The sequence below is a fragment of the Ursus americanus genome, chromosome 1 (genome assembly GCF_024610735.1).
Source record: "Ursus americanus isolate L20-20 chromosome 1, mUrsAme1.1.p, whole genome shotgun sequence".
NCBI lineage: Eukaryota > Metazoa > Chordata > Mammalia > Carnivora > Ursidae > Ursus > Ursus americanus.
Genome location: NC_142127.1, coordinates 60,867,966 through 60,884,740, shown reverse-complemented (window position 1 = coordinate 60,884,740; position 16,775 = coordinate 60,867,966). Strand labels below are relative to the sequence as shown.

The 16,775-nt window shown below is 37.5% G+C and overlaps 1 protein-coding gene across 1 annotated transcript in view; it reads right to left on the bottom strand.

Annotated features, from left to right (window-relative positions):
• Positions 1-3,674: 3,674 nt before the first annotated feature.
• Positions 3,675-16,775, bottom strand: part of ZNF804A (zinc finger protein 804A) — a 62,798-nt gene continuing 49,697 nt past the window's right edge. The window contains exons 3-4 of the mRNA XM_087869452.1: positions 9,561-9,691; positions 3,675-7,311 (exon numbers count right to left, since the gene is read on the bottom strand). Of these exons, the coding sequence (XP_087725578.1) occupies positions 4,107-7,311; positions 9,561-9,691 (3,336 nt within the window). The 3' untranslated portion in view covers positions 3,675-4,106. The remainder of the gene's footprint in view (positions 7,312-9,560; positions 9,692-16,775) is intronic.

The window sequence follows — 16,775 nt, the reverse complement described above, 5'->3', positions numbered from 1 at the left end:
AAAATTACGCTTTCATTTAAATGGACTTAGGAACAGTTTGGAGTAAAAATGGATAACAGTTCTGGAATTTTGTAATACAATCTGCATAGATTAATTACATTTTTTTCTAAGTCATTTTATTCCCTCACTGAACAAACTCTTACTGAGGGTTTTTTAGGAGTCACATGTTACATTGACTCAAGGAGCTCTTAATCTAGTGAGTTTGACAAACAAGGTAACATATTCAACTCTGTGTTGATAAATTTGTGCACAACATGCTATGTGAGGCTAAAGGACAGGAAGCTAACTTATCTGGGGAGAGAGGGAACCTGGGAAAGAATTCCAAAAAGAGACTTACGCTCAAGTTGAGTGTGACACATTACTAGTTACCCAAGTAAAGACAAATACAGGGAGAAAGGCATTCAGGATAACAGAACACGATCACATAAAGGCATAGATGATTGTAACGAAGCACACTAGAATGGCCCCAGAGGGCTGGCTGGATGGTCCTGAGGAGAGAGACTGGCACCTAATTCACCATAGATTTTCCATGACATTCTTAGGACTCTGATGTTCATTTTGAGAAAAGTTGAGAATTCATAATAGGTTTTAAGGTAGGAGAGTGTCATAATAAGATCGCATTTTAAAAATGTATCCCTGGTACCAGTGGGGAGGATGGATAGTAGGAATGGGAAATTGAGGAAAGAGACATTAATTTATAACAACAAGTAAGCAATTCAGCTTATGGAGTAATAGGACTAGAACTATATAGAGCGTACAGGCAGAAAAAAAAATTGAGAGGAACAAAGTAAGGAAATAGAGCCAAAATGATTCATTGATTGAGTTGACATGGGCATGACTCTCTGGCTTCTGATTTGGAAAACAGGATTTTGTTTTATTTGTTTTTTTATAATGGCATTCGCAGAGTTCGGAAACACAAGACAAAGACCAGGTTTTGGTGGTATCTATAAAGAAGGATATTGAATTTGAGTTTTGAATTCAAAACACTTGGCAGATAGATATCACATTGAGATGCCCTGTGGACAGTTTGATACTGCTGTTCAACTCATAAAAGAATTTGGAGATACATCTATATCTGTATATCCACATAGCTAGTTATATATGAAAGAGAGAGAGAGAGAGATGGCAGTTGAAGTTATGAATGAGTTCCCTTCCTGTCGTCCAATGTGAATCCTTCTGTTACTTGGCTACAGTTACTTTTCATGTTCAGATTTATTCTATATTCCAAATCATTCATCTTTACAATAACAAATACCATAGCAATGCTTGTAACTAGCAGACTAGAGATGGCGGGTAGGAGATAGTATTGGAATCATTTAAATTTCCCAATTATATAGAACGTACAATAATTTATACCTGGGTAGGATTGGAATTTCAGCTCCAGGATTTATGAACAAGCTATCCTCCAGGGCCCAAACCTACTGTCAGTGTTTGACTGTTTCACTGGCCTGACTTCTGCTACCAACAATATGTGCATGCCCGGTGGTCCTCTGACAGCCTCATTGCCTATTGAGTCCACCCTGACTTCCCCTGATTGCTTTGCTCGGTGTTGATCCTCAGTCCATCAGCCTGATTCGCTTGATCTGGGGGCAGTGTTACCAGAATATGTAACAAGTGTCTCATCATACATTCATTTTGAGTCCTCAGTGTATAACAGATGCCCCAACTGTGTAAGCAATCTCTGATCAAATATATCAGATATTCAGAAGAATTATTTATAATCAGAATGGCTTTGACATGCTTGACTATCCTTCATTTCTTCTCCAGCCGTTGAAATCCATGAGAACCAATTAATTTATCTGTCAAGTTGAGCTTCAATAGTTTTAAATGACAACTTCTCAAACTTTTCAGAAATCTCTGTTGTCTAGCTAATAACTTGATTACAAGTAATCTAGTATATTCTGTTACACTAAAGAGTTAAGCATGCCTGACCATATCGTTTAACAAAAAGAAATGTAGGAGAGCAACAGAATTGAAGAAAAAAGTAAAAGGAATAACACAGAGAAAGAAAAATGGGAGACACACATACACACAAATGATGTCTACAATGAAATTGAGAAGGAAAAAATCAAAGGAAAAAGGAATTAAAGAACAAGAGGTAAGAGATAGGTGAACAAGTTGGGATGATAGAAGATGACAAAAAGAAGAAAGAAAATCTGCATATTTTAAAGTCAAACACTTGGTTTGATTTTAAACAGCAGAAGCAATGATCCTGATCTGACAGATTAAAAACAAACTGGGTCAGTATTCCCCAGTAGATATTCCCATCTATTTTATCTTCAAAGATAGTTTCAAACATTTTGCTTGGGGTAAATTCATCTGTTCCAATTTTAGCTCCCATTTTTGGAACATGTTATCTTAGAATATTTGAAATGGAATTGCTTCCCTTACTATTTCCATCTTCTTATTTGTCAATCATAAAAAGGGCATACACAGTCTTTTGCAAACATTTGTCAGGAAAACATTGAAATCAATGATGATTATGGCAAATAATCAAGAAAGTAAACCCTTATTTCTCTATTTAAAAGAGAGTTTAATATAGATGATTCTGTGATGGGAACATGAGTGTATGCTCAATATTATTTAGGGTAACCCATTTCTACAGTAGACGCAGGAAATAGCATTTCCTCGGTAGAGTATCACTTAATGTTGCTCTCCCTTTGGAAGGACTCATGTGTCCTTTATCATTCATCATTTATCAATCCTTTATCATTCGCACTTGCTCAGGTGAGCCCTCTCTACTAGGCACTTAGACTTTGTCTTACCAAGTGGCACGGACTGGGGTTCATACATACTGGAAAGCATTCATAGTGGAAGAGTGTGATGTTCCTAGTTTTCTATTGAGTAACTATACTCAGTACATGCAGAAGCACTTGAGTGAAGGATCATGCAGAGGTCTTGAAAAATAAAGCAGAATCTGGAAGGGTGATGTGGAAATTTTCTAATTGTTCCTGGGTGCTTTGGAAATATGATACAAACATGACTACTAGAAAGATTTGCAGAAGGACGGGCTATTTATTTACTCTCCTTCCCACTTCCAGATTCTCAGTTACGAGTATATGCAGATACAGACTGTGTTTATGTCATTCTGCCCAAGATGTAATATATGGAGAGTGATTTATTAATTAAACCCATTCCTTAATCCATGCCAATATTATTATATACATATATTTCCTGCATCAATTAAAAATAAACATAATACATTTGAGAATTTTGACATACAAAAATGTTGTTAAGAATTTATATTGGTTATTTGCTATTTCTTTTTTTGTCTACTAGTGCTGCTATACAGTTCCTGAAAGAATACTATGCAGTTTGCATATTTTTGAGTTACCCCCCCCCAACACTAACATTACTTTAACAGAATTTCCATGGTTTATTGTCTAGAGGGCCAGCTGTTCAGGAAATATAGTAAACTCTGAGTATAAGCAACATTAGAACAAACAGAAAGACAAATGGGCCTGTTATACTTATTCCGAAGGATGGTATTACAGTCTAAGTATTGATAGAGCTCCAAAGGTGTTCGGTTGAGGCTCTGAGGCGCAGAGATGCCAATGTACAGAAGAAACAACGTAAATCCAAAACGTACTGTTACTATACATTCCCAGGACAGTGAAAACGAACTAAAACAAAGTTTGATTTACTTAAATACTTAACAAAAATTTATTGCAAGAGATATATTTCACCGAATTTACAGTTTCAAGGAACATGGTACAAAACGTAGTGCCATCAGCTTTGTCTAAACATTAAATAGGTGCAAATACACAAAGGTTAAAAAAAAACCAAGGAGCATACTTTACAACATAAATTACAGTACTATAAATATCTTTTATGTACATTATACATACTCTTAAGACACCATCTTAATATACAGCATATATTGTATTGATTTGCAAAGTATGCAGTGCCTTAATAATATTATATATCAGAAACTTAAGGATTTATTTGCATCATTACACTTACAGTAAATGATTTCGTATCAGTGAAGCCATATCTTGGCTAGTTTATTTCCACCATTTAAATAGGGAATTATCCACGGAGACGACCATGTACGCGGATAGCAACAGTTTTCACACGAACATTTTCTCTCCCTCGTATGGCGATGGCTAGAAGAGGGGCTGTAGTGGGATGACAGTAGGGTGTGGGGAAAGCAGGGACGGAAACAGGGCATGGGGTAAAGGTGGGAAAGCCAGGTGGCTAGGATGAAGAACTGAAGCTGGAATGATTGGCATCTGGGGAGGAGCAACAAAAGGTGGCTGACTGCCGGGACAAAGCCGTGGTCCGACCGGTCCTACTGAGACCTGAGGTAACGATGCTCTGGGGAGAGCCGGAGCTTGGGACAGAAACTGTTGGTGGGGCTGAAGCACTTTGAAGGTGCCGGCGGCCGCGGCGGCAGCGGCGGCGGCGGCGGCGGCCGCGTGCTGCTGCAGGACAGCGTGGTGGAGAGAGGTCACGGAGGTAGAACATAAGGGCTGCTGCAGCGGCAAAGGCTGCAGAGGTGTGCTAGGGGCTGGGAGCGCCGCTGCGGGAAAAGTAAATTTGACCTTGTTGGCCAGCATGCTGGGCGGTAGGATGTGCTGGTAGACCTCACACGGCAGATTCCGGAATTTCTCGTGGTGTTCTATCGGGATCAGCAGTGCCTGTTCTGGTAAAGCTAACGGAGCCAGGATCTGCTCTGTCGTTACAAAGGTGTGACCACTGACGTGGGCTTCCTTGAACGGTAACGGCGGTTGTGTGTTCAGGATTCCCGAGTTAAAACGGAGCCACTCAGTCGATGCCTCGTGCATCTTCCCTTGGGGAAGCGCCTCTGCCAGTTCATAATGGCACAGGTATGATTTCGGTTGTGACTGTCTCAAGTTCCTTTCAGGATTAGGCACCTTGAAAGGGGTCTGCTTCTCGTGCATATTTATAGCCTCACTTCTTTCTTTGTGTTCCAGCAGGGTGTTGTCAAGTTCTCCTTTCCCTGGGGCACTGGCTCCGTAGACAGATGGGGCGTGCTCACTGGCCGTGTCTGCCGATTCCCCAGAAGGGTTCTCCAGCAGGAACTGCGCCGTCTGGCCCCCGGCTTCGGGAGGAAGGGGACTGCCCAGGTGCGAAGTCGGCTTGTCTTCCACTTGCTCTGTTTGGTCTGAGGTCCCCTCAGCATGCTCACTTTCTTGCGGTTTTATGTCCCCTTTTTTGTCTTCCCTTACTAACACATCCTGGTTATTGTCTTTCCTGGGATCATCTGTGTTCTCTTTGAGTTCAAAAGCTTCAAATCCGATGTGGAATTTGCTTCTTTTTCTCCTCCGTTTCCTTTTAGGCTTACAGGGAGCAGAAGCACGTGGTGGTCTCAAACATTCTTCTGGTAAGTAATTCTGTCGATTTAAACTTTCATCTGAAGAATAAGAATATGAATGTTGTCTACGTTTTCGATGGAATCTTTCTGACTCATTAATGAGAGAATTATACCCTCTTTTAACAGCCTGGTTCTGACTCAAGCGGCTCATGTCGTTTTGAAGAACGAGGCATCTGTGATCCTGACTACAGCTGGACATTTTGGCTTTCCAACTACAGAAAGTTCTGGAGTAAGTCAAATTATGTTTCCCAGAATGTATCATTGTTGGATTGGATTGTTCATTTAAAACAACTGAGTTCTTTGTACAGTGATTTTTATACTCAGTGTTCTGGGCTTTACACATTTCTTCATTTTCACTTAAGCATTTGAACGATGATTTGGGCCTTTTATCAGGTAATTGATGTGAGTCCAATAATTGTTCTGCAGCTAGACACCGCTTTTCTGAAATTGTTTCCAGTAGATTTTTCCTAGTTATATCAGTGTAACTATTTTCTGATTCCATTTTGAAGTGAATTTCTGATTCTTTGGTTTTCTCCCCATGGTGATGCTGACATAACTTTTTTCTTTTTTTCTTCCTTCTACTTTTATGGAACCAGTGTTCATGAGTATCTTTCAACCTTATTTTGTTGTATTTCCCATCTAGAGTGTCCTGTTTCATTTGATTTTTGGTAAAATTGTATTTTTTTGCTTTTCTGATCCTACAGGAAATATTTCTATTCCTCTGACCCACAGTCTCATTTTTTCCAGAATTACAGTTATTGGAGGGACTGTCATCAACCAGAAGAGGAGTGATTTGTGTACATTCGTTTCCGCTACCTCCAAAGTCATAATCAGTGAGTCCTGCAACAGATGTGGTCTTGCATTCTGAAACTGGTCTCTTGCAAATGTCTTCTCCCTTCTGCTGAAAAGAAAGATCATTTAAGGGCGGCTTATTTTTATCCAGACTGCTGTTTAATTTGGTGGCCTTGAAGTCAAAACAGAGAGGATTACAGCTATAGGAAATTGATGGTTGAGTAGTTGTGTAAATCAGCATTTCTGATGGCCACTGAAGGATTGTGGACCCATCTTTGTTAAGTACGGGTACAAATGGCTCACATGGTCTTTTAGATAAATCTGTTTTTTTATGTAAGGTTCTATTTTCCTCTTCAGAATGTGAAGGAACCAACCTCTCAGGGCCATAATTTTTATTTGCAACTTCTACTGCAGATGCATCATTGTCCTTAACATTTTCCTCTGTGGTAGCTTGCAAAGATAGGCAATCATGAGCTAAATCAAGAACTGTGGATTTATTTCCTAACAATTCAGAACTGTTATCATTCATAGGTATGTCTTCATTAATAATAACATCTCCCAGTGTGATTTGATCTGATAATGGGACTGAATTTTGACAATTATCTGTCTCAGAAGATAAAGGCAGTTGAAACTGGCACAATGAAGGTAATAAAAATGTATCTTTTTCACTAGAAACTTCTTTCATCTCTTGAGTTTGAGCAGTTTCTTTGTCAGTGCACATTCCTTCTGGTGGATGAAAAGAGTTAGCTTTCTCCTCAGAACTCAAAAGCACATCTGTTGGTGAAGATAGTTGAAGATGACAAGCACCAGGGACAAATCTACTTTTTCTGCTAAATCCTTTTTCCACAGAGGCATCATCATTGTATTCAGAGAAGGCTGCAGCTGAGGACTCCAGCTTCACGGATGCTTTCTTTGGAAATGCAAAAGAAAAGCCAATTTTGTGTCTGTGAATTCCTTGGGCTTGATCCCCAAGTTGGTTATTTTTTGGTGTATAATTATTTGCACTTTCCAGATCTGCAGCAACAGTGGTAACATCTTTAGTATTCTCTTCACTATGAATCAAAGTATATTTGAAATCTTCCTGGTTATTAACTGAATCCACAACTCTTTGGGAAATTTCATTACAATTTTCTCTCACAGTAACAGTTGTTGACTTGAACATGGGGCCACTTCCAGGAGCACTACAAAAAGAAAAGTATGTATTAGATAGGACACTTTTGAGGAAGAATATTCAAACATTTTTATTTTAGAAATGTCATTATAAGATTTCTTTTTCAAGTTTTAAAATCTTTGTAAAAGAATTACTTTCATATAGTATAGTTCCCTTCCATAGTGCTACGACGGCATTTAGTTATTGGTTATTGTTTGAGAAAACTTGGTCATGCTGTCTTGAAGTTACTTTTATAACTATTAATAACAATGTCAAGGCCACTCCTGTGCTCTCAACCAGTTCTTCCTGACCAAGATTCTTTAGACTCATGGTTTCTTCAGTGGTATTTTGGGGTATTGTAGAATCGCTAAAATAAAATTATTTAAGCCTGCAAATATATGGAGACTATGAAGAAGGTTTAAAAAACGACTTCAGAAGGGCTGGGAATTCAGTTCAATAATTCAATTCGGCCAGTGTTCACTGAGAGTCCACCCCAGGCCAAACAGAATGCTGCAGTGCAAAATTAACTAAGAGATGATACTAACTTTAGAATTTTTTTTGACTTGCTATTCTTAATATTTAAAAATTACCCTGAAGTTATAAATAATATCATAATATATGGTAAGTATAGGGCAAAGACTATTTACTTAAGATGTAATTTCTATTTATTTGGCATTGCAGTACACCATAAATAGTGGGTTCTTAATAAAAAGAACCATACTTTCTGGCAAATAAACAAGGAGCTACCTAAATATCATCTTTCCTGGAACAGAGTCACTCTGTGCAGAGTTTTCCATTCTATTAAATTTAGTTTCTCATAAGTTATAAATGCCCCCGAATTTCTTTTAGTTGAATCTTTTCTTTATCTAATCTCTAACACAATGGGCCATTTCACTGCTCTATTTGATATTAAGAAACAATACTGCTTCTTATTTTGCACATCTTTAGAGGCCCCAAATTAATGGGAAAATTGTGTGTGTGTGTGTGTGTGTGTGTACCGTGAAATACCTACTGTTGCTGAAGAAAGTAATTTAGATAAGAAGTTCTGCTTCTTTTTTCTTTTCTTAAAGATTTTATTTATTTGAGAGAGAGAGCACAAAGCAGGGGGAGCAGCAGAAGAAGAGGGAGAAGCAGGCTCCCCACTGCACAGGGATCCCAACACAGGGCTTGATCCCGGGATCCTAGGAACATGACCCGAGCTGAAGGCAGATGCTTAACCGACTGAGCCACCCGGGTGCCCCAGTTTTGCTTCTTGTGCCTATCTTATTATTAACTCTAGTTCTCTCAATGTATTAGAATTTACATTTGCAAATGCTACTTTAGGACATTAAATTGCATAGGCCCTATGATTCTCTATAACATTAACTTGCACTTGTATAATTTTTCACTTATTACCACAGAGAGTAAAAATATCTCATTGGTATGATTGAATAGCAATTGTATGTGTTTTTAACAGTTCTCTAGAGGATTCAAAATACATTTAAAGTTTATTTTGCTTTTTCCAAACTTGACATCCCAAAGAATGTTATGATATAGCAATGTATTCCCTACCACTATATCCAGTATAAAATAGATTTACCATAAAATAGTTTCATTTTAAGGATAATAAAAGAGGCCTATTTATTTTGGGGTAGGTGGAGAGAGCACTCAAAAAAGTTGTCCTGTTTATAGCAGTTTCCTGGCCTGAATTATAAATTCTGAATTGTAACACTATAACTGTTCACTGTTAGAAGTAGGTCAAAGTTTAAGAGCTTTGAACTTCTAACAGTTGTTACTGTTTATTCACTGGAAAATTAATTTTGACTTGCCTCTGAAGTTCATAGGGTCTTCCTAACCTTTATTCTTTTTTTATAAAAGATACTTTCAAATAAAAGTTCTCCAAATTTTCAATTAAGAAGTAGTTCCTCTTAAAACTCATTTTTAAACAAAGGTTATGAGATGATGTCTTGTTCCCTTCTTCAACCGAATATTTTGAATTTCCACTAAGGAACAGAATGGCTTTCAGCTAAGTGTAAATAGCAGAGTAATGTGAAATTCATTTTTTTTGGAAAAGTAAAATTATAGGAATATTGGCTTTTTATTGAAATATGCATTAAACAGGTGTTTGCATAAATTCAAATTCAAATTACTGTCTGCAGCCCACAGAAAGCCATGAAAATGTGAGTCTCTTACTCTGGGTACAGAAATAAATAGAATTATGCCCTTTATTTCAATGCCTTTTTTTTTTTTTTTTTTGGTCATTATGTTTTAAGAAAACTTAAGATTTCATTGCACACTCACCACACAGTTTCCTTTCTTAGCTCGGCCAGCTTGTGCAGGCGTTGGAGTGCCTTTTCCTGTTTTCTTTCATCTTTCCTGGATTTAGATGCTACATTTCGAGCAAATTCCCTTTGTTTCAGTTCTTTGAGCCTCTATTAAGAAATATGGAAATGATTAATAGTATTTGGCTCTACGGCAATGTTAAAGTTACTATTATTATTGTTGGAATTTTCCAGTACATTATCTTTGACCTCATCTAAGGAAAATACATTTGTGACAACTCACTTTTATAAAAATATTTTTTGTATCTTTGGCTTGTGAAAATGCCAAAGCATGTTATTACATTATATTAAGGATATAGCTAAGCCTTAGCTAAATTGAAATTGAAAACTTTCATCTCTGCTTACTGATTCTTCTGCCAAGATTCTGTGCCTAATTCACATGGAAGTGTTGGAGTCTTATAAACCCCTAATTTTCAAACAAATTTAATAAGCTTGTATATTTCAGTTGTATATAATAAATTACATCATTTTGGTGTGCTGTATATTAGAAAGGTATCTGGGCCTTTTCATAATTTCTAAGAAGAGTAAATGTTTTATGTTAATCCATAAGGCAAATAACCTTTATAAATGTGATTTAGAACAATCCTTCCCCTCAAATATCAGGCACATTCTCCATATAATTCAAGATCTGGGAAGAAAAGTGATAGTGCTTTTTAGAAATACTTTTTACATTGGGCATATTTTTCATCTGTATTAAAGAAGCTCATTTTTGGGGTTGAAAAAGTTTTGGCCAGAAAAAGAGAATGTCAACTTGAACAGAACTGATAAATAGCCATGTATGTGGCATGACTGAAGAGACAACAAAGTGGTCCTATGCCCCAAATCTTTTCACTATAGTCTTCCACAGAGTGTATAGTTATTAAAAATAATTAGTACTATTTTTTTCTCATAAAGGCTCATGGTGTTATGCATTTGTGATATGTCAGAGTCTTTGAGTAGGACTCCAAGAGAATAAAGCATACACTAATCACATTTTTATGAAGTGATTAATAAAATCTTATTAATACCTTATACATATACGCTGGTGTATGCCAGGGGCTTACAACAATGCCTGCTTTATAAAATGCCTGCTCAATATTGTTGATTTATATGTGAATCACTTAGAGCCTCCAAATTAGGAAATTTCTCACCTCAAAAAAAGTTAGTCATACTGATGAAATAATGTCAGACTCCTGGTGATCCTGAATTACATCTACTTAATTTCACCTACATAGGACCATAGCTTAAGCTTCAAATAATCTCTAATATTTTAACTGATGGGATTTATATAAGGTGTGTGTATATACATATATATAAGATTATTCCAGAATAAAGAATAATTACTTTCAAATAATATATCACATTGATCATAAAAAAGATCTAGAATTAGAGTACAATAGGGCAAGAAAGTTTTAGCTCTAAATTTCAGGTATTCATAATCTTGGTCACCTCTATTTCCTAAAATTTTGACGTCATATCAAGACTTATTCAACAGACAATTACTGAGCCCTAGTGACAGTCACTCTGTTAAATGGCTGGGATTTTTAAAAAAGATTAAACAAGATGTCTTCACCTTTATATGGTTCTGTCTGTGTGTCTGTGAGTATGTGAGTAAGTGTATGTGAGTGTTTGTGTATATGCATTTTGCAGAAATAAGAAGAGAACACACACGGGAAGAGATAACACCAATCAGCGATTGAGGTACTTTTATTGTGCAATGTAAGGACAGAAGAGGGCTGCCTGAAAAACCCGAAGAAGGTTACCTGGGAAAAGTGACATCTGATTTGGACCTTCAAGGATATTAAAAAAAAAAAAAACCAAAAACATGAAGAAGAAGGGTTGGTTGTTGGAGGTGAGAGAATATTTCAGGGAAATTTTGTGTAAATGTAAAAATAGGAGCATGCGTGTTCTTTAAAAAAAGTGCAGTCAGAGAGAAATCCAGTTAAAGCAGATTATATGTGTAGAAGTGATGAGAATTGATGAATTACAGGGTCTACCAAACCACACCTGTCTATCACATTCTGAAATGTGACTGGGTAGTAAGGAGGGCACATATTGCATGGTGCACTGGGTGTTATACGCAACTAATGAATCATCGAACTTTACATCGGAAACCGGGGATGTACTGTATGGTGACTAACATAATATAATAAAAAAACATTAAAATTAAAAAAAAAGAAATGTGACTGAAGGAAACACTGAAGGATTTTTTTAAACAATGCAGTGCTATAACGGGATCTTCATTTTATCAAGAATCATTTGGCATCAGTATGCATGAAATTTTGCCATGGAACAAGATTAAAGACAAGGAAATGCATAAGTAGGATACTGCAGTGGTCTAGGTAAGAAACACTAAGAGCCTTTTCTAAGGCAGTTGAAGTAGGGAGAAAAAGTAGAATTGGTGACTTATTTGATATGCATAATTAAGTGGCCTAAAGAATATTACCTTTACTGAGAAACACTACCTGCCATTGCAAGAAAGAGGCATTCAGTCAAGAGAAGGTTTGGGTGCTAAGAGGAGGATGCTAAGAGAATTTGAAAGAAAATAGAAACTAAATTCTCTAAAATAAACATTTAAAAGAATCAAAGTGCCGAATGAAATAAAGGGGGAAAAAAGTTGAACAATCAATGTAAGAATTAATGTTCAAAAAATTTTTTAACTATTATTTATAAATAATGATATTTTAACAATTTGAGATAATTTATTTCCTATAAGGTCTTTCGGGACATGACAGATGACAAACAAGAAAGTTCGACTTCACTATTTTTATTAAAATCTTTAAGATACAAATTAATTTCTATTACATATCTGCATATGTGATAGTAAAAGCATAATGTTTCTAACACAAAGTGAAACTTTTCTAAAGCAAGTATATGCAATGCCAAGAATTTCACTATTTACTGTTTCAAATTAACCATTATGATTTGAATTAACTGGTTTCCGTTGACAGAGCAGTTAAAGATCAAGGAGTCCGGGTTCGGGTTCGGGTTCGAATCAAATGCCAGTGCCGTTGTGTTTCTTGTGAATAAGTGAGTGATTGATGTGGCTGAAATCAGACTCTAGATGCGCATTTAGAGAACTGTATATTTAGAACTACGTGTTGCTTTAGTCTCGTAGGGGTGGTCAAGAAACACCAAGCTACATTCAAGTGTCCCGACTGATGTCAATCTCCCTCTGTGGCCACATAATTCTCTTACCTCAGTGACAGACTACGTGATATCAAGGTAAATGAGCTTGCCTAATATTGATGGTCTATTTAGCTGCAGGGCTTATAGGCCAAACACTTTGGTTAGTTTAAGGCTAGAATTTATCAGCTTTGATATCTTTTCTTGTATTTTTCTAGAGCAAAAATAAACTCCTACATCACATTTTCTATCTAGTAGAGTAATTTTGAAAGGTAAATAATAGAAACCAAGTAAATGCTTTTGAGAATGCCAAATGGGAAGAAAACGTAAGTTCAAGCTCCACACAAAGAAATATACAAGATAATACCTGTGAGACTTATAGAAATACCAATGCTATTTCAAAAGCTTCCCAAACAATTTACTGACAGTCACTCAAAAGAAATTCTTAGTGATAAATGTCAGGACAGAGATGACAGTCAGTAAGAATCAGAAAATTAGAAGAATGTTCAAAAGGATTTGTGGGAAGATATGGTCTAGCTCCAGTATTACAAAGCAAATGACAAGGTACACTGGCATATAATTCAATATATGCTTTGGAAATAGACAAATAGAGAATGGAAAAACAAAAGAAGCAGCATCCTTTGGTAACACTATCTCAGAGGGTCTGCGCTACTTTTCCACTAATTTACTATTAGTCTATAAAGAACCAAAATGTCACAAGGGCCACACGGGTCATTGATCCTCAGATATGGTCTCAGGAAACTCATGGAGTTGGATGGGTGGGAAAGCTATGATGATCCTGGCCTCAAGTTAGTGATGGTGTTTTCAGAGACTAGCAAAGTTTTAAACAATGTGAGAAAGAGTGATAGAGAAAGAGAGAGAGGAAGAGAGAGAACCATTTAGATAACTCATCATTTTGTGCTTAGCATTTAGGTAAATTACACTGTTTTATAATTGCAAATGAAACTTTCATGAATATTCTAGTATTTTGTACACTCGTTTAATTATATCCAATATGGGTTCCACAAACAGAAATGCTGGAGGAAAAGATACCCATTTGCACTGTTTGAGGTTTTCCAAACCACTGTTCCTAACTTTAAACCATTTTTATACTCCTCCCAACAGTAAATGAGAGTATATTCATATCCAGTATTGGGTAGCATCACTCTTAATTTGTTTAATTAATAGGGAATAAATAATATACCATTAGCATTTTGCTTATACTTCTTTTGTTTCCTAGGAAAGCTGGAATATTTTTATGTACATATTAGTCACCCATATTTCATCTAGAATTGATATCGTTCCCTAAAATTTATTAAGCAATATTGCATATGTTACTTTGGTTCTGAAAATAAACATATAAGCAAACACAGTAAGCATTATGACCCATATTCAGAGAAGACAAAACTGAAGCTAAGCAGATTTTAGAGTCTGGTCCAGAATCACATCGTAGAACCAGGACTGGAATCAGGATTTCCTGGAACATTTCCTATGATTTATCTCCTATATTTACTCTGCTCTATGGTTTTCAAGCTGTGCTTTTAGGTTGGGCTGACTTGGCTGCGATGCATATATCCATTTATCTCTCAGCAAGTATTAATTGAGTGTACATTATGTGTCAGCTGTTATTCTAAGCACAGTCGATACATCTGTGACACGGAAGAAAAAAAGCCTGCTTGTTTCTTGAAATGTTCATGAGAGTTGAGAAAGACAGACATTAAGACATATAAATAAGCTAGTTGTATACTTCAGGAGATAGTGAAAATTTCGGTGGAAGAAACAAAGTTAAAATGAGAGTGCGTGCAGGATACCAATTTCAAATACAGTGATTAGGAAAGGGTTTCTATTAGGTGACTTTTCTGTTTTTGTTTAACAATGACTGTAAATGCAATAGCTTAAAACAGCAGATTTATTATCTCACGGCTTCTGTCGGTCAGTAGGACTGTACTTTGCTCCATCAAGGCGTTGGCCAGGCTCCAGTCTCATCTGCAGGCTTGTCTTGGAAAAAATCATCTGCCAAACTCCTGGAAGTTGTTGGAGGAATTCATCTCCATGTGGTGGTAGGACTGAGAGCTCTGGCTTCCGACCACCTGACAGCCAGGTCCACTCAGCAACCGGAGCTGCCAGCAGTTTCCTGCCCCATGACCCACTCGCAAGCAGTCTTACAACAGGGCAGTTTCTTCTCCATCAGCAAGGAAGAGTCTCCATTCTGCTGAGACGGAGTCTTATATAACGCAATCTGCATAAAGCAACCTAATTAATGGCGTGACATCCCACCGCATTTTTCATATTTTATCAGTTAGAAACAAAGCACAGTTTCTACCCACACTCAACAGAAGACTCACAGGGAGTCGACTCAGGGCGTGTCCCTCATAGAAGGTGTGTCTCCTCATTGAGAAGGTGATATCTGAGTAAAGATGGTGCTCTCCTCATGCAGAACAGTCAGAGTAAAAGGAGCAGTGAATTGAAGATTATTTGGTTTTCATTACTGCTCTTAGCTGCACGTTAGCACTGACGTTCCTTAGCTGCAAGTCTACAAAGGGCGGGGAAAAGAATGCTCTGAACCATAGCACTGGGCAAGTGACGGATGACAGAGGAGCAGAAAACTCAGGTCTAGTTTCCTGATGGTTCTGCACTATACACAGGCACCATCCAAAGGTGGACAGTGCAGCACTCCAGCCCTTTTCTGGGACATCCCTGAAGGAGAGTGATGAAAGGAAATCCTCCCAGTGTACAAACTTTGAATCAGTGAACCTTGCTGTTCATTTTGCTTGGGAGGGGAAATGGCCAGAAAAGATATACTGATTCATGGGCTGTGGCCCATGGGTTGGCTGGATGGTTAGAAACTTGAAAGGAACATAATTGGAAAATTAGTGACAAGGAAGTCTGGGGAAGATGTATGTGGCTAGATCCCTCTGAATGGTCTAAAAACGTGAAGCTATTTGTTTCCTGTGTGAATCTCCACAAAGAGTCACCTCAGCAGAAGAGGATTTTTATATTAATGTAGATAGGATAACATGTTCTGTGGGTATCAGACATCCTCTCTCTTCAAACACCCGTCACTGCCCAATGGGCTCATGAACAAAGTGGCCATGGGGGCAGGGATGGCAGTTGTACATGCGCTCGGCAACAAGGACTTCCACTCATCAAAGATGACTGGCCACAGCTACTGCTGAGTGTCCGATCTGCCCACAACAGAGATCAGTATTGAGCCAAAAATAAGGAGCAAAGAAAACAAAACAGAAACATACTCATAAATACAGAGCACAAACTGGTTGTCACCAGAGGGGAGGTGGAGGGGATAATGGGGAACATGGGTAAAGAAGATTAAAAGGTACAAACTTCCAGTTATAAAATAAATTAAGTCACGAGGGTATAAGTCCAACATAGGGAGTATTGTCAACAATGTTGTAGTAACTTTGTATGGTGACAGATGGTAACTAGACTTATCATGGTGATCATTTTATAATGTCAAATCATTAGGCTGTATACCTGAAACTAATATAATATTGTATGCCAACTTCAATTAAAAAATTGTAAAAGATAATTAAAGAGTAGAAGCAAAACAAATAAAACACAGCAAGCCCTCACTACGGCACCATTCCCAGGGGTCATCAGCCAGGTCCGTGGTGGCAGGTTGATTAAATTGGGACAGCTTCCTTCATGAAAATGACAGTGTTTTCTTCTTCCTAGAATACATGCTTACTTTAGATATGCACCTGTCATTCCTCCATGCAATGCTTCTGCCAAAACTACAGTCCATGGACTTACAGAATGCCTTATTTACCATCACGGTATTCCGCTCAACCTTGTTTTTGATCAAGGAACTCACTTCACAGCAAATAAAGTGTGACAATGGGCCTATGTTCATATAATTCACTGGTCTTATTGTGTTCCCCACTGTCCTGAAGTAGCTGGTTTGAAAGAATGGTGGGATGGCCTTTTGAAGACTCAGTCACAGCTCTACCTGGGTGGCAATACGTTGCAGGGCTGGAGCACCAGTATCTAGGAGGCTCTATATGCTCTGAATGTGTCCAACATACGCTGTTATTTCTCTCATAACCAGACT